General features: G+C 41.9%; 1 protein-coding gene across 9 annotated transcripts in view; it reads left to right on the top strand.

Annotated features, from left to right (window-relative positions):
* Nucleotides 1-25,167, top strand: part of LOC121598973 (growth factor receptor-bound protein 2) — a 36,776-nt gene extending 11,609 nt beyond the window's left edge. For all 9 annotated transcript variants that reach the window (XM_041926365.1, XM_041926368.1, XM_041926370.1 and 6 more), the window contains exons 3-5: nt 20,416-20,513; nt 20,598-20,883; nt 22,863-25,167. In XM_041926365.1, coding sequence (XP_041782299.1) covers nt 20,416-20,513; nt 20,598-20,883; nt 22,863-23,036 — 558 coding nt within the window. In that variant the 3' untranslated portion in view covers nt 23,037-25,167. The remainder of the gene's footprint in view (nt 1-20,415; nt 20,514-20,597; nt 20,884-22,862) is intronic.
* Nucleotides 25,168-26,633: the final 1,466 nt, after the last annotated feature.

Raw genomic sequence — 26,633 nt, 5'->3', positions numbered from 1 at the left:
CAAAGACTCCTGTCCCCGCCCCGCCCACACTGGGTGTTGGCTGGCTTGTTATTTGTTGCGAATTTTGTGCGCGCGCTGCCAATGACGTAGAAAGGCCCCTCCGGTTTGTTTGTTGTTTGTTGCGTTGACCAAAAAGGTCAAACACACGCACACGTACAGAAACACACAGACAGACAATGTCGCGGAGTGAACAATTGAGCACAGCAGCGACCCAGAGTCCAATCTAAAAGTCTATTCGCGCTACTGGAGATTGTTCAGCCGGGGAGCAATGAGTCACGGAAGGGGCGGGGGAGGGTGTACGAAAACAATTCAATTCACTCGTTTACACTGTGACCAACGGAGGTGGCACCACATCGCACGACGATGCGCTATTTGCATGATGTGCATTCTCGAGGGCGCGAATGTGACACATCCACGCATCCCAGTGGTCAGAAAAATCGGATTATTTGACCTCGGATTTTGCGGTGCTTTTTCTTGGTCTTTTCATTGACTATCTGGTACTCGGGAGAAACTTTGTTGCGAATATATTGTAATAATATTTTCGCCGATGTACTATTTGCAGCGATTCGCTGATTCAACTATGTTGACCGTGCAGTGGTAATAGTGTCAACATGAGGGCATTTTATACAGTCCCATGTGTCGTTTTTTCCTATTTTTGTGAGGAGTCGTTTTTTTTCGGAATGCTGTTCGTTGCAAAATAAACAGTGTGACCGTTCTGATGCAAACAAGCAGCAAAATTAAATTGTCTATTTACTTATCATTTCCCCCCATGCTCTGAATGAAAGCAACAGCATATGCATTTTCTCTTTCCAACGATACATTGTATTCGTGTTGCATAACACACGTGCCCCACACTATTCATGCATTCTCACATTTACCGTACAAAACCCGAGTACGTCACTAACAACAGCAACAGCAACCAAATTTGAGTTTTCATTTGTATGCAAATGTTGCAACGAGCCTCTGCAATGGATTGTTGCCAATAAATTGTGTTTTTTAAATTGTGTCCTACAAACATTATAAAAATTGGACTGAAATAAAAATGTTCCATAAAATTGTAATTGAACATTTTGTAACAGAACCATAGCATTTTTTTGTTCAATTATTCTTTTGCTCCCTCCCTGAAGTGTGCTTATTAGTATCCGCTCGTACACAGTAACTAAGATAACAGCTCCACTCAATCTCTCACCTCAGCTATTTTATCGTGATGGCGCAATAAATGTTTATGAGTAAAAGGCCGGACGGACGGGCTGATACTGACACCCGGCGGCTGGCTGCCTAATAAAGCATACAATTAATGCTAATGAAGCGAAACGCGATTTGTTGTGTGTTTGCGATTCGATTGCGATTTGTTGTAGAGGGCGAAAAACAAAACAAACAAAAAAAGAAATAGTGTGGCACCGCGCCATTTGTGAGAGGATAGAGCAAAATAAAACAGGAAATTTGATTCCTCCATTCACCCACACGGGGTTCGATTACGGTGCTGGATTTAAGGGGATTTATATACAGCCAGTATGTTCTAAAAACTATAAATTAAATGTTTTTGTTCAATCACTGTTAAACTCAACAAAAAACAAAAATTAAAAAGGTCCGCAGGTGAACTAATTTTTACTAAATTTATTGCTATTTTTTATTTCCACTTACTTGGCTCTTGAATTTATTTGAAAAATTCTTTCCTTTATGTTAGCAACAGCACAAGAAAACGGCACCCATAAAAATTGAAAAATATTTCACTAATGCATCCATGCTGCTCAAATTACAAACAGGCACGACGTCCAGCCATTTGCTGGCGTCAGTGGAGAAGCACATAGTTTTGTCCGTTTGTAAGCTTTCTTCGCTTAAAAAACCACCCCCACACAAACATACTTTTAACACAAGTATGTCAAGCATGTTTGTTTCTTATTTTCATGTTTTTCTTTATCCTTCGCTCCGTGTCCCATCCATCCCTAATGGTGGGGAGCTTCTGGGGCTTCGCCCAAGCATAAAAGCGGGGTAACGATGATAAGACACCGTCATTACTCGTCACGGCCCGGGCTCTTTAACGACATGAAAGAATTGGCACACAGTAACGAGCCAAAGACGTTCGGAACGTGAACTTACTGGACTCGTTCTGTGGAGTTCTGCCTTCAAGTTCCTTGCTACGTTTACCTTCCGTGGTGAGTGGTGGAGTGACTCATGCGTGTCTGTGGCCCCCTCGAGAATGGTGCTGACTCAACACCACATGGCTATATGCAAAAGAAAGGAAAAGAAATTAAATAAATAAAGCGGCTCACCGTTTAGCGCTCCATCGTTTCCGGAAAAGCGTTTGTTCTTCCGCTACATTCAAGTGTTTTTAAAAGGCGCTAGGTACCAGCAAATAGGTTTGCAATTGTAAAAGCACCCCTTAAGTAAGAATCAATTGAGTCGTTAAAGAAGATATTTGAGAGGTAAACTAAATTCGTACAAAATTTCCAATTGCTTTTTGTGTAACGTCATACCTAAATAGCTTCTAGCCCTTTTATCTCCTTTAAAAATTTCCCTTTCATTCAAAAGATAAAACTGTTCCTCTTACCCAATGCCAGCGAGCAAACTTTTTCCTTATCTTCATTGAATTGAGTATCCCGCCCGCGCGTAACGTCTTCTGACAAGGAAGAGGACGTTGATTAATCACAGTTGGAGACAATTTCAAAATTCTAATCAGCCGACTTCATCTGCCGGGCCGACATGACGGTGTCTTCTGCCTTTTGCTTCGATTGTATTCGCCCAAGCATTCCCCCGAGCACTAGTAATAGAACCGACAGCAATACCAAGCCATTGATTCTTTGCAAATTTTCAATTGACTTCTTCTTGATGCGAACAATCAATACTAAAGGGAATTTGTTCACCTCGGGTTGTGCCTTTCCTTTTGCGCTTTGTATCAAATAATTGTCAATGTTCCGTGATAATTGGCCTTTGGAGTGATATGAACCATGAACCCCAGGAGAAGCAGCCCCGCAAGATTCAGCTGGGACTAGTACAATAGAGTCTTCCGTAGGCTCTATCTCTTGCATCCCCAACACGGAACAGTGAACCATCTGGGGACGAACATTTACATTTTTTTTTATTTGCCATTGTCGTAGGCAAACTCGTCATCTGATGTCGCTTGCCTTCACCGGTCGGGTCCGGTGATACTGATTTTGATTGATTGCCCACCTCCCCCCAAGGGCTGGTTTTGTTGTCCGCTCTAACGACTACGGCTCTGTAACTCCGTTCTGTCAAACGAATCATCGAAACAGCAGATCATTGTTCCGGTGCAAAGTGAAACACACACAGCACCACCAATACCGTTTCCTCTTTATGAGTTTCCTATAGCTTGTGTTTTTTTGTAGACATCTCGAGGGAAATGCTTTTTTGTGTTAATCGGCTTTTCAACGCTGTCATTTGCAGATTTGCTGGAGTGTTGCCCTACGATCCGTTCAAGTGTGCTGCTTGAATTTACTTTGAAATCTACCTTCTGCTCTCTCTTTCTCTTGACGCAACATCACCGTGGATGGACAGATGAAAGCATTGCTGTGCAATGGAAGGGTTTCGCTTTGCTTGGTTTTTTTTTAATTGCTCGCAACGCTATCTTTTTTAAACGGTCTAGAGGGACCTGCCAGAAATGGTTCTGGGTATGGAGCCTGTTACGTTTTACCGTCGAGCGATGGTTGACCTAATTTTGCACCACAAGGACATGCTGTTGTAGTGTCATTTTTGTTGTCAGGAAACAACTCGTCTTTATTGCTTTGGTTTGGTTATAACCAGGATTATTAAAAAGAACACTACTGGAGGCTCTATTGCTGTTAGATTTTGCTAGGTCTATTCGTTTACAGCAAACTCTTCCACAAGTATTGAAAATTGCTCATCTGCACTAGTGAAATGAACGATGACACATAGGAGGAAGACTAACGGACGAATCAACGAACGAACTAGCAACTATCCGGACGAACCTGCGAGTCAACAGACGATCAGATGATTAATTTCCTTAGAAGATGTTTAAGAATTCTAGGTATTTCAACAACAACATTAGATTAACTGGGGGATGAAGCCAGCTCTCCAATTCTAAACCTGTGCGGAAGTACTACAGATCTCTTAAGAGATCTGTCTGATCTGTTAATGTTATTCGAGAAGATCGATTATGCCTATTCTAGTACAAGCGACCCTAAGTTGCGACGATTCCCAGATACGACGATTTTGATTTTGACAGTTCAAAGTTGTTATCGAGAAGAAATTAATGTATTTTTTTTTAATTTCTTGCTGATAACCGTTACATACACATATAAAAAGATTCCCCAACTACCCGATCTTGAATATCGATATCGGCTTTTGGAGTAACATTGATACATTATCGAACATTGTTTTGAACAAAATATCATAGATATCGACTTTTCAACATAGAATATAAACAGTCAACATAGATTATAAAAAAACTGTAACGCCAGTAGGATTGGGCTGAGTAAGTGAGCGACATTTAGAGTGATACTTGCAAGAGGTGTAATTCACAGCCTTGGCTTTGGAGATCGATCCAGTACCACTGAATGTATTTGTTCGCGTATTCCTCCCAGTACCAGTTCGGATGCCGGAACTAGATTGAATGTTGGTGAATATCTTCCTGTTCATGTCCCACGCAGGTCGATTGTGCTTTTCGGAAGCCCTATCTTTTCTAGCCCACTTCGTCTTCAAAAAAGGCTTCAGCTCATGTTTGGCACACACAATCACAAACAATGGCATGCATGTATCACTTGATGTCGCAAAAAGTCCGAAAAGTATGCCAACTTACTTTCGTATCCGAACTTATGAAAAGCCGGCCCTGTAAGTCGAAAGTAAAATTGAGTTTAGAATTCAAAAAATACTCCTGTAATAAAAATAAAATAGTTTTGCTTTAAAAGTAACTTTTGTAAAGACCTAAGTTCTTTATTACAAGAATATGTACTACCCCGGTATGGAAAAGTTCGAATATTGTTCATTTCCCAAACCTTATTTGCCCACTTTAAAACTGTTTACACTGTTCGAAAGAGGCGGAAGTGGTGGCGGATTTCAATCCTGCATTTTCTCGCTCAATCGGCTGTTAATAAGTAGCAATATTGCATGCCGAGGAAAATGAACGAAACATCGTACCCCATAGCTCGTTGGAAATTGGCACATTTCCCCTGAGTAATGTGCACCGGATTAGGTTATTCCGTACTCCTCCTTGACGCCAGAAGCACCTGCAAAGTTGAGTAGTGTGGGGGCTTACGTTACACTCTCGTTTAGGTCGCGTTCGCGTCATCCGACTTGTTCCTGGAATAGTTCTGGCTCATTAGCACAGAGGGAAGGTTAAACGGGAACAGAACGGTAGTAGGGCGGGGCCGGGTCGATGTGAAGCGTGAAATGGAAAAACTTATCCCATGCTACCATCCAAGCTCTCTTCCCTTCTGAGATTATTTTCCCCAGCTTCATCATTTTTCGATCTTTCCGTCCCCGCTGGCAATACTGTATTCCTGGCGGGGTTCGGTTCGATGTGGTGAAAGAGCATAATATTCTGCCGTCCCTTTACCTAGGCTGCTGTCTGTGACGTGTTCACCTGCTAAAGCTTGAACTTTGAAAGATTTAATGCTATGTGTTGTTTCGGAAAACTTTTGCTGAAGATGTTATTCCGTCCGGGTATGAAAATGATTCATTTCTGACTGCCACGAGCAGAAGAGCTTCATTATAGATACTTCCTAAAAAAGCCAAAACTTTTTCAATAGTAGCAAATGAATTGACTTTGAGTTAGGGCAATGATCACTTTTTGATATATTTATTCATAATTTATTGAACCACTTTTTGTGTTGAGGCTTTCATTCTACATTGCACTTGTCGTCCTTCGCAAAACGTGTCAGACTAATGCAAAGTACCGGAGTAGATATGTAACGAAGGCTTTATAAGAAGGTCCGTTCCTAATTGACAATAAGACAGCCGCGAGGGAAGTTTAGTTCATTCCACTTCGTCCTCGAAAAGCGAATCCTTTTTATAATGAAAAAGGGCTGTGCCGCGGTCTGGTCCGCTGTCTGGTTCAAAAATTGGCACTTTGTCAAAATAATATCCCCAGTCTACGAGTCGCGACGCTCTCTTTTGGTATTGCTTGTCATTTATATTCCATCGGACGTGCAACAAGCAAGCAAGTCCACCGGCTTGGCCAAACATTGGCATGAAACAAGAAATAAAACCAAACGACGACTATTTTCATTTATCCAGCCAATGTGGAGGAAAAGCTCTATTCCCTTGCCCTCTCTCATTTGCACGTCGTTTGAGTGTTATTCAAATTTGGTCCTGCTTTACATCTTGCTCTTTCCTACGCCGACTAGTAAAGTAGCAGCTTAGTTTTGTTGACAACGTTTTGTAAATTACACTGGTTTTAAATTTACATTTTATTCCGGCAGCCTGCCTGCCTGCCTGTCTCTCCGATGTGCACAGTGTGCCTTAACGAATTTCAGTCCGCCGAGGGAGTCCGGACAACACCGGAAGCGCACAGCGCCGGGAAGGAGCATAATTTTTCGCACGGAAACTTATTTGCTAAAGCAAACCATTTAGTGCTGAATAATTCCATTTCTCAGAAGGCTTTCCGCAAAGTGCTTTGCAAGTGTCGCGCCGGTACTATTGCCGGTTCCGGTGTGTTCAGATGGGAGTATGTTTGTGTGTGTGTGTTGCGCTGTTGGTCGAAGATGATGATGAACTCTGATGAGTGGTGGTGTGTGTGCTGGTCGAGTGAGCTAGACGAATAGCCAATTAGCGAATGCGCGTCTTTTTGATGCTGGTCTCACAAATTAGCAATGCAAACTCCGTCACCTTCGACTGCTGTTGACAGCTTGTTTCGTTTGCTTTTCCTTTTTTTAATTTTTAGATGTACTTCTAGCACAACCGTTTGTTTATGAAAACTAGGAAATTGGGAACTATTTCGATTCTGCTTGATCCGTTCATTTATATTTAATTTTACATCTCGTGTTGAGAAGGTTTTTTTATTTTGATCGGAATATTAGTTTGCCTTAAATTCACCAACGCTGATTCTTACGCAAAAGCTGACATACATCGCGATGATCTTTATATTAAGCTTTTGCATCTAGATGTATGATCCACCGCGTAGTGTATTCGGTTTAGCGGCGACTTTATAGCATGTGCGCCATGAGTTCAAATCTCGAGCAGCTTTAGTCGTCGTGCAGAGAGGGTTTAATTCCACAAGAAGGTCTGTGGAATTAAACTTTTCTCATGAAACTCTGATGTTGTAGGATAATTATTTACTCACAGGTAGCAGATAGGTCCTTGGTTGATGGATCAACAACAAAATTTATAGTAAAAAAGGGAAACGAAAATCTTAATTTTCATCTTTACCATGAAACTACTTATTTCCTCTGGATTATAAGAATTTAACTGTTTTAGAAACGCAACTCTAAGGCAATTAAACGCAGCTTGGTAAACAATGCCTTATTTTCCAGTGTTATTTTTCTTCTGTGATCGAGGTGAAAAGTGGAAATTTACAGTCTGAACCGTACACAAATGGAGCACGCTTTGAAATATTGTCATCAACGTCCTCATTATCAATGCGCCGCCCATCATCGCCACTTGCTGTCTATCATCAACACCTCAGGCACGTACACGCGCGCGTACATCTTGGTGTGTCGGTTTCACCATTTAATAAAAGTTCATTTCCCCACCCATTTACGCTTGGATGCGCGATTTTGATTCTCGCCTTGCCATAGCTGTGGGCGGCAAGACGAAGCTTTTTCCACACGTGCCGTTCCATTTCACGCACCCGTGTAACGCGAAATGGGATTTTAAGAGACGAATATGGGGAATGGTTTATAAGATATTCAAATTTCCTGGAGTTCGATCTCCGGTAACCCTCTGTGCGGAAAGACGCTAGAAACTCCCACCTGAGTGGGAAGAATTTGCATATATGGTGTTAAGAGTTTGGCTTTTTGGGAATAGGCCGCTTCAGGGCACTCGAAATCGCACCAGATTTGTTCAGATTTTATAAGGAAACTGTGATGAAATGTTCCGACAAAAATCGATCACTAAGTAATACGGTCTGTTTCGTTTCCATGTTTTCCCACAAGCAATCGCAGTGTTGTGTGCCATTATTAGCTTTCTCATCAGTGTGCGGCACTGTGTGTGTGTGAGAGAGAGAGCCGTGCGTCGTCCTTCGCCGAAGGAATTTACTGCAAAGTGGCGGCTTCTATGGTCGTTGGCCCTTGTTCCAATTTGTCTCGCGACGATATGGGCCAAAGATGACGGGGGCCGATGGTGAAAAACGTAAAAGACATTATCGTAAGTGTTTCGACGAAGGCGCCGCCGCACGCCCCTTAATGTGTGTGCGAGACGGTTGCGTTAATGAGTTTAAGGAGCGGTAAAGGACAACATTAACACCGCCCGGTCCGGACGGAAGAACCTGCCCAGGAAGAAGTGGATGTGGTGGTGACACACCATATAGTGTTTCGTTGACATCCTTCGGCCAGATTGGTCCTTCGCTCCTTGTCTCTCATCCCTTCCCCCCCCCCCCTCCATTACTAGTCTGGTTGAGGAAAATTGTGATTAATGGAATCATAAATTCGAGCAGATGGAAAATGTCGCAAATGGATAGATAAATGCGTTTTTAATCAGATTTACACCGGTTTCGTTTTCTTTTGCTTTTTTTTTTGTTGAAATGGCAGCTTGTTCCCAGACAAGCGTTAACGATATTTGACGATGGATGAGTAATTTTGGACGATGCGCAACCATTAAGTGTTTGAACAGTCTTCTTCTTCATTGATAGCAAATTTGTGTTTGTTAATTTTTTTCCATCGCTTTCTAGCATCAAAACCAATATTGGGGCCTTTCACGATACTAGCCAGCTTGTTGTATGTGGAGTTTGACAGTTGGCGGTTAAAATCATATCAACACTCCATACAAAACCATACTGAGTTGCAACAATTCTACGAATATGCAGTATCCAGTTTACAATTTCATAACATGATGATTTGGATTGTAGAAGAGTTTGAAGTACTTGATCGTGCTCCGGTTGTATTTATAGTGCTACAGTCAGTCGTGTTTCACACTGACAAAACCACTTAACATTAACATTTGCTTCGCTTGCGTCCATTATTTCGTCTGGATTTCTCAGGCCAACATTGTTGTTAATTAACGCCAAAAAATCGTCCAACGTATGAAGGCGATTGGCAAACGTACGTGAACCGATAGGAGAATCAACAATAAATCACCCAATTTCCGCGTCAACGCGTGTTATTTTGTACCGCCAATTAGGGCCTTTTTTATTGGGTAATTAAAAATTATCACCATAGGAAATTAAAGCGAGCAACTATCGTTTCCCCTTTTTTTGAAGGTTAACATTAGCCTTAAGATGCTAATTGTATTCTATTATTTAGTTCGTAACTTAGCATACAATAGGAATTGTTGTTGAAATTCGAGAATTTTATGTTTTTGTTTTTTCCGAAAGGCTTTTTTTGGTGATTCATTCCCTTCTAGCATTCATAGAACCAGACTGGTCTGAGAGTCGGAAGTCAACAAGTAAAATTTTCGCATTTAGAATTGAAAAAGTTCAGAATAGCATTAAATAATACGTCATAATACAATAGACGTTGGAAGTTATATTATGCCAAAGCCTGATTTGATAGATAAACTGCATAATGAAAAGGATTTGGATAGTCCCTGCCCTTTTATGCCAGTTGTGCTTTCCATTCCAGCGAATAAAATTGAATTACATTTTCAACGGATTGACGTTCTGTTACATTTTGCTGTAATTCAGTTGTTTGAGCAATTCTCGGAAGCAGCAATTGCAATTGGAATGGAAATCCATGAAAGGAGAGTCACAGTGTGTAACCATTTTCTTCCCCTCTATCCAATCGGATGGGTAAACAAGTCAACAACCCATCCCTCCCTGCATGAAATTGGAATGCGAATCAAATATTCGAACATAACGCAAAACGAGAATCAAATAAACGATGAATATTTTGTCTGTACAATTCATGATCTAAGGACTTTTTTCTCTCTTTCATTTCCTCTATTTTGAGAGAGAGAGAGAGAGAGAGAGAGAGAGAGGGGAAGTTTTATTTTTATATCAACACGTTTTTTGTGTAATACCTGTGTGCGAAGGTGGACAAAACGAGATCGAGCTTTTACCGATTTAATAGCAAAGAAAGGAAAGAAGGTGATGCGAAGGTGGTGAATTGGTTGATAATATCTTTTTTTTAAACGTTGATTTATTCAGTCAGTAGTCGGAGAAGCAAAAGGAATTCAATCTGTGATGCACACATTCCCTCGTGGCCCCAAGCAAAGCGCATTAAAAAAAAACAATAATCAACAAGAAAATTGCGGTTGGTGTGCGGCGTCAGAAAGTAAATAATGCCTGGTGTAGAAGCACCTTTTTTGCTATTCTGCATCAAATTGCATCCGCAACCCCGATTGAATCGTGTTTTGTGCCTGCTTTGCGTTGTCTTGTGTCAATGTGAATGCTCTGGATGGCAGTAGCGCATAAAAATTGCATTCTGCTCGCCGCCGCCGCCGTGGGAGGAGGAGAGGGAGGGTAGTGTGGGAAATTGCAATTCATCAATCAACCGAGCATCGGAACGCGAAAAATTCAGCACCGCGGTGAAGGTGTTGGCGAGGAAGCGGGAAGCTCATAGTGAACACAATGTGTGTGTGTGTGTGGGGGTCTGTTTAGTGGAAGGTGTAGTAGTGTAGTAGCAGCATAGTAAGAGAAATAAATCGATGTCATACCGGACTGGCGTGTGGATCCGAACACTTCCGGCCATCGATGAGGTGTGGGTTGGCGTGTGAGAGGGTGTGTATCCTAACTTCATACATCAACTATCTATGGGTTTTTATTTTGCTCTCTCTGCTTATTGAATGTGTGTTCCGGGAAACATGACGGTTTTGTAGTACTATACGGTGACAACGCTGGTTACAACAATGCTGATTCAAAGGCTCTTGGTGCACACGAATTATACACGCGTTTCTAGTAGAAACAGATGGCAGTTAAGAGTTATGTGCAGCAGCAGCATCATCGAGTTAACATATGAGTTAGTGTGTTGTACACTGTCCCTCGGCGATGGTGGTGATTTACTTTATGATCGCACTTGTGGCTGGATTTTCCACTTCTTTTTTTTTTGTGCATACGTTTCATTCGGATGATGGAAGAGAGATTCTAAATAGTCTGTTTTTTGTGTTGTTTGGTTCATGAATGTTTAACCAAAATGTTTTAGTGTCATTCGTAGATTCTATTTTCTGGATGGATTAAGTGTATAAATAATTTAATCACTCGGTGTCCAACAATTGTATGGTTGAGCCGGAACGAATGGAAAATGATAACTTTTTAAGTACTACGCACACGTTCCAGTTTCTATTTAAGAGATTCTTTAGCAAGCTCAAGATCGTAAAACTTTATTTTCAATCCAAGAATGCAATGTATTTTAGAGCTTTGAGAAGTTCGAATAAGGTTGCAACTGATTAGTGTTCCGAAATAAGTAGAATAAATCACTCCTAAAATTACGGCAGCTAGGGTTTTATACATTTGAGAATTAAACCCATGAGAAGGGGCATTTGATTTGTTTACAGTTTACAGTTGACTTCAACAGAGATGTTTATATGAATAACAACACAACAAAGGCTTCATTTTATTCTGCTTTCTGTTCTTTGTAAATCACACGCAAACGAGAGAAACAATCTTTGCTGCGAGCGCGTAAAGAGGGGGTCGCGAAAGGATTCAATCCACGTACGACCTTGTCAGGACTCAGTGCCTCTCTGCATTAAACCACCAGGTCGCTCCATTTGTTTCGCTCTGTGGGTCAATAAAAGTGATTGGATTGTTGCCACGGTTAGTTCAGCAGCGGGTTTTAGCCAAAGACAAAGGGATAGCTCTTATGTTGAACTACAAAACAAAGAGTTAGACTATATTTGTTAAGAAAAAAAAATTGTCTTGATAAAAAAAATAAAAAGTATAGTTTGGCTGAAACAAAACAAATTTAGAGTAAAAAATAATATTAGTAAGTAACAATCTTAAAGGAAAAAAATTCTAGATATTTTATGCAAGAGATGTGTTGAATGAAAAGCTCTCACAAAGTTCAGTATTGGATTTCATTGTGCAATCTCCTGCGCACTGTAGGCATGATATATTGCAGGTTTTGTAACTAGGGCGAGTAAGTCGTCCCCGACTGGCTGAAACCCGACATATTGTAGTTAGTAAAAGTTTTGCTTTAGAAACGACTCAAACAGTTGCACTTTGTTCCGGTTACATGAACGATGTACGGGAATTCATATTCAACTCACTCGATACTCGGTCCTGGGTGATTTCATTATTTGGAATGCTGTCATATAACCAACAGCGAAACCCGTTTCCACCTTTCTACCGGGTTTGAATCCCTCCTTCACACACCCACGCACGGAAAGTCGGATTTCCACGAGTGCAATCCGTTCCGTTCTGCTGATCAAAAGAAAATCGCGGCACAACCGAATGCGCAACAGTAGTTTTTGGAGCACATTATAGGGGTAGTGCTTTTGTGCGGGGAAGGAAAACAGCCTCTTCCCCACCCCCGCCTGCTTCTTTTGAATCAATTTAAATTCTGGCTATACGATCGGCCCAGCAACGTCACTCACACACATGATGCCACTGAAGGAGGCTGAAGCACTTTTCCGGAACAATTTTGCGAACCATTTTCCCTGCTATGCCGCTACTAGTATCCCTTTGTTTGGCTGAAAGTTGTTGTCCCCTGTTCTTCCCAGTGGGATGTAAAATTGGATTTTACAACAAAAGTGAAGTACTGACATTTTTGCGGAATTTGAAGGATTTGGAATTAATTTGATAATGTACTTTTTCATTTATGCGTTTGTTGAATTAGTATATTTGTTTAAAGTTGAACATAATTTGAGTTTTATTTTTAAAAATGACTTGATGTTGTATGTAACTATTATGAACATGATTTAAAAAAATAAAATAAAAACCGACCTTTTCTTCAAAAAGTTGAAACACATTTGCTATATAAAGTCTAAAGCTCAGTAGCACATCCTTTACATCGTATGCGCTGTAATGATTTATGAGCTCTTACCAAAGACATCCACTCAAATCACTCAGATAATTTATTTCAATTATTAACCCTTTGACGGAACTCATTTACATAGCAACAGAGCATGCAAAGCCGCTCCCATTCTTCAAGTCGGGTGCGTCCAACAAGGGCTAAAAACTTATTAGTAAATTCGTTCTCGATGAAAGCGACCACCACGGCTTCTAGCACCATCATCACATGGTGTCGACGATATCATCGTCCTCGCTAGAACAAAGCTGTGAAATATGTTGAAAACAAGGACGTAAGGAGGAAGATGAGACATGCTGAAAGAAAAGGTGCAGACGCTTATGTTTTATGTAAAATCGTCGGCTTACCTACCACCCGCCCAGCGCCAGTGCGCCGAGCTTCTTTAGCATACAAAGCATTTCCCCTGCTTCTCAGACACGGTTTCGGACAGCGGAAAACTATTATTAGACATTTGCCAAAGCAACTCGCCCAGAGTGCGGCATGCTGTGTCGCTTCCTCAGCTCATGTGTGTCGCATTACCACACTGAGGGATCGGCAAATGGTGGACGGTTGTGTTTTTTTTTTCTTCGGAGGACGACCCAACTGTAGCGCAAGTACGTTATGCTGTCGAAGGAGTTCATTAGCATAAACGGTGTAGCATTTGGGGCAGACGGTAGAGGGACACAGAGCTCTAGTGAAGCATAGTAAGGAAGCATTCCACTGTGTGCCTGTACACTCTGTGTCTCTCGAAAATGGTCACCGATGGTCCCGTTGATGCTTCGGTCGCTATTTCTGGTACCCTGGTATACATTATTAATAGTACACTTTTAATGTTCCACTTTTGTTGGGCACCCGGTGGTCGGCCCAGTCAGTCCGGCACACAAGTCTGGCGGCTGGATGATGAGCTTTTGTGTTTCTTCTCCGTAAATGAAAATATCTTTTCCTTTACTGGTGGAGAGTAGTTTGTTTTTGTATATATTTTTTTAAATGATATTTCTGACCGGCAGAGTCAGGAAGATGTTGGCTGAAAGCAAGCATGATTGGTCTTAGAAAATGGAGTTTTTCAGGGTACACCTTTCAAGCAAAGGAATATGAAGGCTGTAAGGCTTTGCTTTCTCTACTCTCTTTTTCTTATAAGATGGTTTCGTTTTCTTGTTATACCTTGTTTTTATTAAAGAAGCTGGACCTCCAGTAGAGTCCTTTGGTATTGAGGAGAACAGTCCCGGGGAAACCCAAGTACCACGTCCGGTCTTTACATCTTAAATGAATGGGAAATGAACTCCCGGAAGTGGAATATTTCCACGAGTTGAAATATTTATTATGATTAGAAATATTTCCTCGAATTTTCTATTCTATTTTTTATGTTTTCAAGGTCGGTGCACAGGCTTCAATCAAAAAACATAAAAATGAGAAAAAATATAATTAACAAATATCCACGTACAAAAAAGATACTAAAATAATTAATAGTTATAGGTATTACACACCACTTTTTTAGTGAACTTTTCCCTTCAACATACAAGCTTAGATTGGGGTTTCATTCATACCGAGAATAGTACAAGCAAGCTTATCGTAATAAAATATGTTTTCCCCCTTTTTTACGAACAAGCTACAAGCCAAGCCATGAAGCCCATCGGTTCAAATGTTATCCGACCCCGTCTTTCTTCTAGAGCAATAAATGATTTTCTGGAGGTTATGTGATAAAACCTTAGCCTCGTGCATAAGTCTTCCCACGCCTTGGTAGAGAGCTTCTTGCTCGTTTTGCGAAGAAAAATCGCTCCCCGAAAAAAAGAAGCGAAACAACACGAGCAGAGAAGCAGCGATAGGATATTACACATGACAAAAACCAAATTCTTGGAACGAATACATCCTGCTCTCGAACGTGTCGCTTTTCCTCCCCCAATACAATGTAAATCTGCTGCTGCTGCTGCTGAAGGATAACGAGTTTGACCTTCGCGATATTCGCTTAGAACAGCAGCTGTAGCAGCACTGGAGAGAAGAGAAAGTGGATCGCGCGGCTCCACGGTCGCGAGAAGATTAAAGAAATCTTCTTGCAACGAAGAAGAAAGACGAGAATCGAAGCTGTAGCAAGAAGGCGAAAGAAAAAGGGCAGCAAAGACTTTCATTTCCTGCGCTCACGCTGCCAACCACGTGGAAAAGACATGCGACACAGAGTGATGGGAAAATGTAGGGGGAAAAGGTAAGCAGCTTTTCGCTACGTACACACGTCTGCGGGAGGTGGCGTTAGATGGCGGCGGTTCGCCTAGCCTTGAAAGGGAAAACTTAGCTAAGCGAGAAATGTGACGCGTGAAGCGACCGATCGTCTCAGGTGCTACACCTTTCCTTTCCTAGAACGATGTCACTTTCATCTCTTAGTTATGTATTTCATGGCGTGCCCCTGTGGCAGCAGTGCAAACGAAGGAAAGTCGAAATCAATGTCCGCCGTGTGTGTTGGGTGGTGGATAAGAGCGGCGAACGAGAAGGCACTACAAAACGTGATGGTGCTGCTGTAAAACCTGTCAGGATGCAAATAAAACCTCGCGCTGCGCGCTCCTCTCTTGTATTAAGAAAGGCGAACGTTTTGCTGCGTTATCGCTCTACTGCTGCCGCTGCTGCTGTGCTCAGTGTGTTGTGCATAATCCAAAAGCCCACCCGGAAGTGGAAAAGGAATGCTTGTGTGTTTGCGTGTGGTGGCATCTCTTTTCATTTGAACTGCTGTGTTCATTCTTATACAAATATTTTCCGGTTGGATTTTTAAATGATGCAGATCGAACGAAACAACCTAACGCCAGATATTTGAGAACCTTTTCCGAAACACTTTCATGTGCTTTTGTTTGCTATTTTTGTGAATTTTACTTTTTTTTTCGCCCTTGCTGCTGCTCCTCCTTATCGTAAGGGCAATGTAATAATCATGGACCGTTGAACTGCCGGTGGAACTTGCGCTTTATGTAACGCGCTGGAAAAAAATGATATCGGAAAACTTTTCTCTCCTTCAATGGGCTTCTCGTATACCTTTTTCTGCTGCTGCTGCTGTGGGCCTTGTGCGTGTGTGTTTGTGTGTAAGAGGATACAACACAAGGGAGAGCTTTTTCTTAATCTAAATTTTCTGTCTGTTGTATATAAAAGGAGTGTTGTATAAATACTCACTGTCGTACGTACATCGATGCAAAAGGGTGGCAAAAGAATAGTTAAGAGGATTTTTTTTCCTTGTTACAATCAACGCAACACGCTTTGTGCCCGTGGTTTGTGTTGCTGTTCGTTGCGGGTGTGGATTTTTTTTTTTTTTTTTTTTTTGAGAGAAATTTGGTTCTTTAGCTTTTCCGTTTGTTACTTATAAAAATAAAAGTGCTTTATAAAAGAAATAAATATGTATAAGCAAACGAAAAAGGAGCAAAGAGAAACATTATAAAATAATTTATATTAATAAAATTAATTGAATCGTAGCAGTAAGAACATGAAATAACCTTTTAAGCAATTAGACTAATAAACTGCTTCTCTTTTAATTCGTTTAATGTTCCCCTCCTTTGCTCCCACATTCCACGCGTGTATCACGCGTAAATATTAACCGTTACGCATGCCCCCCCTCGTGTGCTTAATTACAATAATTGCACCATTTTTATCACATTTCTTCATTCCTTCGCGCTTGCAGCTTTTTTCCATTACATTACACAAATAATGCATTATTTTAATTATGCCATCATGAGAAGAGCTCACTGCTCTCCGCGCCTCAGCAGCGTGTGCGTGTGTGTGTGTGTGTGTGTGTGTGTGTGTGTGTGTGTGTGTGTGTGTGTGTGTGTGTGTGTGTGTGTGTGTGTGTGTGTGTGTGTGGGTGGGGGGGGGGGGGGGGGGGGAATGTTAAAAGTCGCGTAAGTCAAAAACCGGCAAAAGACATACCGCCCTGAAGCTTGTTTTCACTCCGTCAATGTTCTTCCCTCCACCCACGGGCGTTCAGAATAAATTTGCAGAACTCTTCTTGATGAACCGCTTCAAATCGCCGCGGTCGTTCAAAAGTTCCAAACGACTTTACAAGCCACACTCGGTGGCAAAGGATCTTTGCCCTTTTCGGGGTTTTATAGGGATACAATTTGTTTCGCTTGATTGAAGATTTTCGGCAAGCACAGTGGCGAGAGCTTTACTCTCTGTTTTTAGGTTCATCGTGCTTAATTTGTGTGGAAAGGGCGGCCTGCGGGCGTGGGAAGCACTTGAAGGGGAAACGTTATTACCATTTATGTTGGTAAAGTTCAGCCAGAAAGTGCTGAAAAGCACGCTTGCACGGACTGATTGCATTTTGTTGCTAAAACGAGGAAATGCAAATTGACTTAAGTGAACGGTGAAAAACCGTTTTGCGATGTGTTTCGACCGGATTCGATCCGGATGCGCCACTTCGAAGAGGATGAACTTTTCAGCGCACTTTTTGTAAGACTGATTTATACTAACTCTCCGTGGAAGTCATGTGCTCCATCAACGAAAGCAACAACATACAGTTTGGTCTGATTTAAATTTGAAGATTGATTAAGGATTGAAAAATACGGGCTCGAAATTTGACTAAAAACAATGTGTTGAAATCAAACGTATGAAATAATTTCAAGTAATGAGATTTTGACCCTTACACTACGACCGTTAAGACGGATAATAGTGTCATAATATCGTATAATATTCAAGGTCCATAAACTACTGCTGGTCGGTCCTTTCAGTGTTTAAAAAACCCTTTTTCAGCTAGGGGTTAAGCTAGGGAGTCCAAAGTTAGCTTGCAACTCATACAAAGGTCCCTAGCAACTCCTATCTTTCTTATCTGCCGCCAATCACCATAGAAATCTCCATCCATCATGGCTACCAAAGTACCAAAAGTAGTCTATCTAGCCACCTTGATAATATTGCAATATAACTGCAATAATTTCAATCTGGTTTGTTCGAGATTTGAACGCCTTACTGGTTTGTCTTTTTGTCTGCACGTTACCAATCATGCCACGGAGAAGGTCATCATGGTGAATGATAATTTTGCTCCATATTCAACGCATGATGCTTTTGGATGGAACAAATCTATTTTTTTAATGATTTCAAAACAAATTCAACGACTAATTTTCAAGAGTTCTGTTTATTATATGTGATTACTGTGTTTTTTAAGAAATAACTTTTATGAGTTATTTTTATTATCGACTGAAGGCAATATATCGGCGTAACTGAATATCTTCTATATTTTCCACCAACAATGAACAGTCCTAATTTTAGCTTCAAACCTATTTCTGAAGATGCTTGCTACCAGCACCAGCCATTACCCTCTGCGTTGCGATGCATATCGACCACGACGACAACAAAACTCTTTCCCAATAAACTGTTTATCTCTGCAACATTGTATTTGTGTTTCTTCTTCCCCCCTGCCGCCTATTATCAACGTTTTGCTGTGCACGGTCGAGTGCGGAACGCACACGGTCCATTTCCATCATCCTCCACAACGATGTACGCTCGATCTATCATGTGTTTTCTTGTCCCGCATCAAAAGATCCGCAAAATAGTGGGAGTGAAGAAGGGTGGAGTGTTTTGATGTGGGAAAAGTTTCCATCGGAAGCTTCGGGAAGGCCGAGGAAGGGTCATCGATCTGGGGTAGAAGACGATACGTACAAATCGTCCGTAGCAGCATTTTTATTTATATTTATACTGTCGGCTTTGGCAAAAGATCGCCCAACGAGGGACCAGTTATGATGGTTGCAATATGTAAGATGAGAAGTTTTAGTGATTTTCGTTAACGTTCCTACTTGTTTATGCAGTTCAAAGGATGATAGAGTGGAACCGTTCTGTTTCAATCTGACATTACCAAAAATCTCAGAAATCAAATTAGAGGTCATTTGTGCATTTCACTCAGAAGTGTCTTCTTCTGGTGATTTGCCCTTTTCATATCATATTCTCCGTATCGTCATATGAACACTGGGATTGAATCTGAAAGTAAAATTAAACCACCATTCCCCATCATCATGACATGCTATCTATATACACTGCAAAACTCCAATTAGCATAACTGCACAACTTCAAACACCATCCATCCGTCGTCCATCGGCAAATGCAGCCCCATCCGTCCCATAAACGCTGCGTACAATCTGTCGGATTTTGCTTTTTGCGAGTGAAAGTTGATGAAAATCACATTAAAAGCAGAAAAAAACGACAGATAATGAACGTGTGAAATGTTTCATTTGGGATTAGGTAGGGTGGGTTGGCAAGTGTGGTCGCCCATTTTACTACTACACACGAAATATGAGAAAATTCATCACCATATGCAAATGCGTGTTTGCGCGAGATTTACGATTTCATACCACCATCGCCTCCACCGCCCGGTTGTTGCAAATTATGTGTTTACGATTATCGTACCAAAAAGATGTTTTATCGCCAAAATACACACACACACAGTGGTATGGACTCATGGGGTAAATGCATTCATGGGTGCATTTGGATGGCTGTTTAATTAACTTCTTCCCGTCTGCTGCAGTTGGTTGCGTCCCTTCCCTTGCGTTCAACGTGGGTGCAATGCTCTCCAAGCTTACATTTTCCCCGGCCAGCGTGTATTGGTATATTGACTAAGTAATTTTATATCCATTAACGTGGTCTCACTCCCCAGTGGTACAGTTTTTTAGCTATGATGAGCATTGGCTGTGAGGTGGCAATCGGATGCTCATCAATGCTTTTTGGGTAGTTAGAATTGGGAATTAATTTCATATTCCATTTGTGAATCATTGCCATTTGCAATGCGGTATTTACGTTAAATGAAATCATGTTGAAAATTGCGCTTGCTTTATTATTTTCGGTAAATACATGTTCATCGATTGGACAGAGCGGTTGATTAAATTTGATTTGTCATCGAGCGATTAACATTCGTATTGCCCGGAACATTCTTATGTAGTTTGAAACTGCTAACATTTTTCTCTATTTTGTTTGAAAAAGTACATATTTCTTTACACGTAGTAAATTTTCAAAGAATATCTAATTGTTATTTGCAATTATTTAAAAACACGAAATGTAAACTCACCATACAACCGTACAACGGCCAAAATCAAATCGTTAGCCCCAAAAAGAAGGCAATTATCAGATTATGTAATCTCCCTTAAAATATATTCCCATTATGCTTTACTAACGATATCGCTTTTTCTGCTTTTCATTTTCTCTTTCTCGCTGGTGTCTCGTTGCTGTGCTGATGGGAAAATTCGTTCCACTATCAACGAATTTAATTTCATCAACACCATCTGCTGCTGCTGCTGCTGGCTCGCATCGTGTACCCGATGTCAATAATGTGCTGTGCGTTTTAAAAACTGCGCCGTGTCGTCGTTTCGTCTTCGAAAATTGCAATCCTGTCCTTGCAAACTGCTACGATAATGATCACTGTCTCTCTCTCCCAACGGTGCCTGCTGCTGTTAAACAGATTTTAAATATGGAAGACGACATGAACTGGTACCGGGCGGAGCTAGACGGCAAGGAGGGACTGATACCTAGCAATTACATAGAAATGAAAAATCACGAGTAAGTTATACCGTCTCTCCTTAGTTTGCCCATTTCAGGCGATAGAAAATCCCAATAGCTTATCCGTTTTTCCTTCTTTTGCAGCTGGTACTACGGGCGCATCACACGGGCGGACGCGGAAAAGCTGCTATCGAACAAACACGAGGGCGCCTTTCTGATACGGATCAGTGAATCGAGCCCCGGCGACTTCAGCCTGTCGGTCAAGTGCTCCGACGGCGTGCAACACTTCAAGGTGCTGCGCGACGCACAGGGCAAGTTCTTCCTCTGGGTGGTGAAGTTCAACTCGCTGAACGAGCTGGTCGACTACCACCGTACCGCTAGTGTGTCTCGATCGCAGGACGTTAAACTGCGTGATATGGTGCCAGAAGAGGTAACTTCTTATTGTTTGCAAGTTAGCGTAAACCCTAAACCCCGGGATGTTATAGGATCAGTCCTGCTGAATGTCATGACCATCACGAGATGTTCACCAACGAAAACAATCAACATATCCATGGTGACTTGATGCTCATTGCTGATATTCAATGAAAGTGCGTCATGACTTGCCGAACACGACATGCGAGTGCTTGAATCTAACGCGAAACACTGACTGATAAGCTGAGCTTAATGCCGGCGCAAGCATAATCATGATTTTTCCTAGCTGTAAACAGTGCTGCCAAATGCCACTATTTCAGTCACCAACACTCATGACTGAAGCGAAGCTCAAAATAGCACACGCACACAACTGAGATGATCAGAGGGAAGACTCAAATAGTTGGTGGATCAATCACATGCTTGATGACATTTTGTTTAACACCCAACTCTTGGTTGGTGTGTGGTCACTAGGTCACAACATTTTGTGTCGGTGATAATCACAACAATTTTTGGAAAATACTTGGTGTGTGGGCATGATTTCTCACTCTGTCTGCTTTGCTGGTCTGTCAGGTTATACAGAGCGAGCAAACATACTCATTATTTTTTCTTGGAACCACTCGCTATCACCGCATATCTCCCATGACCCATGACTATGATCACCGACAGAAAATGTCACGACCAAGTGACTGACCAAGAGTTGGTTGTACAAAATATCACCAAGCATGTGATGGTCGCACCAACTTTTTGAGTCTCACCTCTGATCATCACAGTACAGCTCGTGACGCTGACATTATTTTGTTTCAGCCGAAATATGTCATGATTATGTCAGTGACATTTTGCAGAACTGATCATAGTAAAAAAAAAGTCATGAAATAGTGACTGATCAAGCGATGGTCGCAAACATGTCACGAAGCATGTATTGGTCACTCCAATCGTTTTGAGTATCACCTCTGGTTATCACAATTCAGTACGCGAGGTTGACATGGATTTTGTTTCAGTCCGATTTTTTTATGACATTGACAGTGACATTTTGCAGCACTGGTTTGAGGATATAAGTTTACATCGATTGGATCACATCAGTCTTTCAAAATACCTTAAAAAGGAGCTATCTTAGCTGTTGTTCAATGTAGTTTGAAAACGCCTAGTATAAAAATCTTCCGTTTTTCAATGAATTCTAATTGCCCTATCTAAATTCCCTATCCACTGTTTCTTCCTTATCCTGTGAAGCATCCTACCGCAATGCCTTTAACACGTTGTTTTGCTGTTTTTGGCAGACTTCTAACCTAGCACTTGGCTAGCAACTAAAGCTGCTGGCAATATTCTTACAACAACTCCGATTTCCACTTTCCGATGACCCCGGACGCACCCATTCTCTACCGCCAGTGCTGCACAGCCGAGTGCTGGTAAAATGTTAATGGCGTAAATTTAATTTTATCACCACTCTCGCACAGGCCAATCGGGCGGATGCGTTCGTTTTTTCTCCTTTCTTTACTGTATTGTGTGTCGCTGTAGCCCTTGACCAGTGGCCAGCGGTGGGGGTGGGGGTGGAGAAAACAGGAAAAACGGGTTGGAAAAGCAGGAAAAGTAGTGTAATAAAAATGTCCCTTTTTCGCTAGCGCCTGTACCGCGGTGATAATGGTGGCCTTCGTTGGCCTCTTTGGATTGAATTACGTCGGCCCGGATGACGTTGGCGTGTCTCCTGACCGGAGACTGTGTGTGTTGGAAGGAAAACTAGCAGTGTGAGGTAGAAAAGTGGTAGTAAAGAGTTTGATAAGATAGTTGCCCTTAACGGTCCGGGGCGTTTGGGTCGGAGTGAGCCATCAGGAGCACACGAACAGCTATACTTGACGTTATGGGATTGTTTTTTGTTCGTTTGCTAGTTTTTATCGTCCATTGGGGATCAATTGAAGGTTTAGTTATAAATGTGTGCGCGCGCGCACACACACATACACACAAACCACACCTATCTAAATCGTTCGATTGCGCGTTTCGTTCTAGATGTTGGTGCAGGCTTTGTACGACTTCGTAGCGCAAGAATCCGGCGAGCTGGACTTCCGACGAGGGGACGTCATCACGGTGACGGATCGTTCCGACGAGCACTGGTGGAACGGCGAGATCGGCAACCGGAAAGGACTGTTTCCAGCAATATACGTAGCACCGTACCATTCATAAAACATAAGTATTTTTACTCGCCTCTCCTCCCATACATACGCAGAGACATGCATACCACCCCGTCACAGATGCACAGACAACCCGAGTGCGCCGGAAAGCGAATAGACCACACAATAGATATTGTGAAAATTACACAAACACATACATCTTGGCCCTCTTGATATGAAGGGAGAGTGAGTGAAGAGCCGAGCGCAACCACTTCCATAACTGCACTACCACCACCACCACGATCCAGCCATCCAGCACACCAAAAGGCGTGCTGGGCTACGGTTACTTTTATAGGAACAGTTTTTACCCATTTTTGGATGTAACACACACCCTTAAGAAAAGAAGAAAAAATACAATAGATTCAACTCATTTGTTGAAAGTACTGTAGTAGGAGCAACGCGCGTGATCGCGAACAGCCACTTGTAACGAGAGTTTAACTTCTTTCTGTTGCGAGCAATCGAATCGAATATGCAGAGGGAATCCGTTGTAAATTCGACGAAATGACGTGTATGACAGAAAATACTCCCAGATCGATGCTTCAATCATGATTTTGCTATCATTGCTGCTTGTGCGTTCACTCAACAACAAACGCTCTCGCTGCTTTATGTTTAATCGAGATTCAACGTTCGGAACGAATTGACAGCAAATGGAAAACCCTTTAAAAATTATCTCTATTATTCTTTTAATGTGTAGAAACAAAACAGTGCAACCGAAAAGGAAGAGGATAAAACATGTAACGCAATAGCAAACGCGGTGCCAGATGAGGAAACGGGGGAATGAAAACGTAACTCGAATGATTTAAAAAAAACGGAACGAATGGTGTAATAATGCTTAGTTATGATGAAGACGGGCTAATATTGAACGTGTTACTGTTAGAATTGAGAATGGTGCGGAAAGAGGAAGCGGGATGTGTTACACGTTTTCTCCCTTCGAGAAAGGAAGCACAGTGTTTGATGACAGAAACAGAAGCAAAACAAAAAAACGACTCTCTGTACCACCACAATCCCAAAAACTCACAATCAAACAAAAGCAGATCAAAAGCGAAACTCTGTCGAATGTAGGAAGCCTCCCAAGGTAAGGTGGCAACAGTTAATTCATTCACTTGCGTATATAGAACATTAAAGGAAGACATATTTTACGTAGTTTCGTACTGTAAAGTTTTGCTTCAAATCAAATTCAATCTGCACTCTAAAACTACCACCACCACCGCGCTTCTATGTTGGCTGTTCGTTGCTTTCCACACTTTTTGATGCATTTTTCGTGTTCCGTTAGGACTGAGGCGGAATCGTTCGTCCCTTTTTGTGTGCTAAATGTGTCTGCGTATGGAAATGCGCACTGTTTTGATGTTATATGAAGGCGTTTTTGATATCGATACTAGTTTTTGTGACCGATCATCGCTCCGGCGGGTGTCCTTTTTACATTTACACGCGCGTGTGCTCGCAGCCAATGGGTGGACAGGAAGTTTGTTACTTGATTTTGTTTTTCTATGCGATTTGTAAGAAGTGTTGTACCCACTTAGATCTGGTTTTACTACCGACTACGCAAAAGGGCAAAGATCACAAATTGAAAACAAAACAAAACACAGTAGTCAATCCTGTATTGCGCTACAAAGAAATTCATGAAGCGCTATAATCTACCTTACAACCAGCAAACACAGAACGTGTAAAGAACAACTCTTATAAGTTTGTAAAATCAAGTGGTAGCGTCATTGTGCATGTTTTTGCCAAATTCGTATCAGATTTTTGAACGTTTAAATGACCCAACAGGAGGGAAAACCATTTGCCGCAGTACTGTAGGAGAGAGAGGTGGTACTCGCTACAAAGCTAAGCAAATAGGACGAAAGCCACTCATGGTGTAGTATGTTTTTTGTCGACTGAACTGGAGGCGCAAATACAGAACAAACAACAAAGGAAGTGAACAGAATAAATGAATCCTCAATTGCGAGCAAAACAAAAAATCCATTTGTATAAAGCTAATTATAAACAGATAGAGAGAGAGAGAGAGAGAGAGAGAGAGAGAGAGAGAGAGAGAGAGAGAGAGAGAGAGAGAGAGAGAGAGAGAGAGAGAGAGAGAGAGAGAGAGAGAGAGAGAACATAAAAGTAGCGCATTTCTTCAAGCAAGTGACATAATAAAGTTGAACGAAGAAAACAAAACATAAATCATAAATAAAAGGTGAAAGTAAACAAAAAAATCGATCGAAAATAGGCAAAAACAATAGCCCCGGGGAAGAAAAAGAGAACAACTAAAACAGTCACAAAAAAGATGGAATAAACCAGAACCTGTAGAGAGTGCCGGTACCGGTGTGCATGTGTGCGTGTATGTGTGAAATCAGCGATCGGGAAGTGCGAGACCACACTCTACTATTACTATACCTAACTAGCGAGGCCACAACAACAAAAAGGAAGGAAACAACAACAAACGCTTGAAAGTTGAAGGACGCGAACGCAGGCGATAGAACCGAAAACCGGGGACGCGGATGTAGAGGGGACGAACACTATAGTGGAGTAAAGGTAGTAGTGAACATGGAGGGAAAATTATTAAGAGCAAACAAGAAACAAACTAATAATAACACCAGAGATATAAAAACAATATTCCCGTTGACTTTTTTGGTTGGTGGCTGTTAGTTTTTACAATTCCGAAATACCACAATGAGTAAGTGATTGTACAGTATGAAGAATAATGGAAAATAAATGGCAGTTCACTGAATAGAAGGAAAGAAACAAGAAACAATTGTTCCGAAACGGACAATCAACCACTGATCAGATCTTTATCATGTGGCAGATCTTGGAGAAGATGGCTGAATACGGACACGACACATTCCATCTCTTCATTTACTTCAAAGCCGCATATGATCGAGGGTGGAGACTTCGGGAACCATCTTCTATAAAATAACCCAGATCCTGGCATACGCTGATGATGTAGACATCATTGGTCTGCGGCTCTCCTATTGCAGATAAAAGAGCCAAAGACCAGACTGTTGGTGGCAACATCAGCGGCCCTACCAATAACTAACCCTAACCTACGTAGGCGTAACATACAGATAGGTGAATGCACTTTTGAAGTCGTCCCAGAACTCACCTATCTGGGGTCAAAGGTTAGCAACGACAATAGCATGGTAGCTGAGTTGCGCGCAAGGATGTTGGCCTCCAACCGGTCCTTCTACAGCCGTAGAAATCAATTCACCTCGAAGAACCTATCGCGACGGACGAAGCTGGAACTATATAGCACCTATATAGTATGGGTACCCACACACGCCTCTGAGACATGGACACTGTCCAAATCTGACGAAACCCTCTTAGCCGCGATCGAGAGGAAGATGCTCAGAAGGATCCTTGACCCCGTATGTGTGGAAGGACAATAGAGGAGCCGTTATAATGACGAGCTATACGAGATGTATGTCGACCTCAGCTGTCGTGCAGCGTATCAAGCTCGCCAGGCTCCGGTGGACTGGCCATGTTATACGCATGGAAACGGATGACTCAGTCCGTGAAGTCTTTTTAGGCCGTTCACAAGGACGGAGGAGGCATGGTAGGCCCAAATTGAGGTGGCAGGATGGCGTGGAGGCGTCCGCCATTAAGGCCAGACAACGGACTGACGTCAGACGAAAGC

Source organism: Anopheles merus, chromosome 3L, assembly GCF_017562075.2.
Source record: "Anopheles merus strain MAF chromosome 3L, AmerM5.1, whole genome shotgun sequence".
Taxonomy (NCBI): Eukaryota; Metazoa; Arthropoda; class Insecta; order Diptera; family Culicidae; genus Anopheles; species Anopheles merus.
This window is presented reverse-complemented; position numbering and strand designations above follow the sequence as displayed.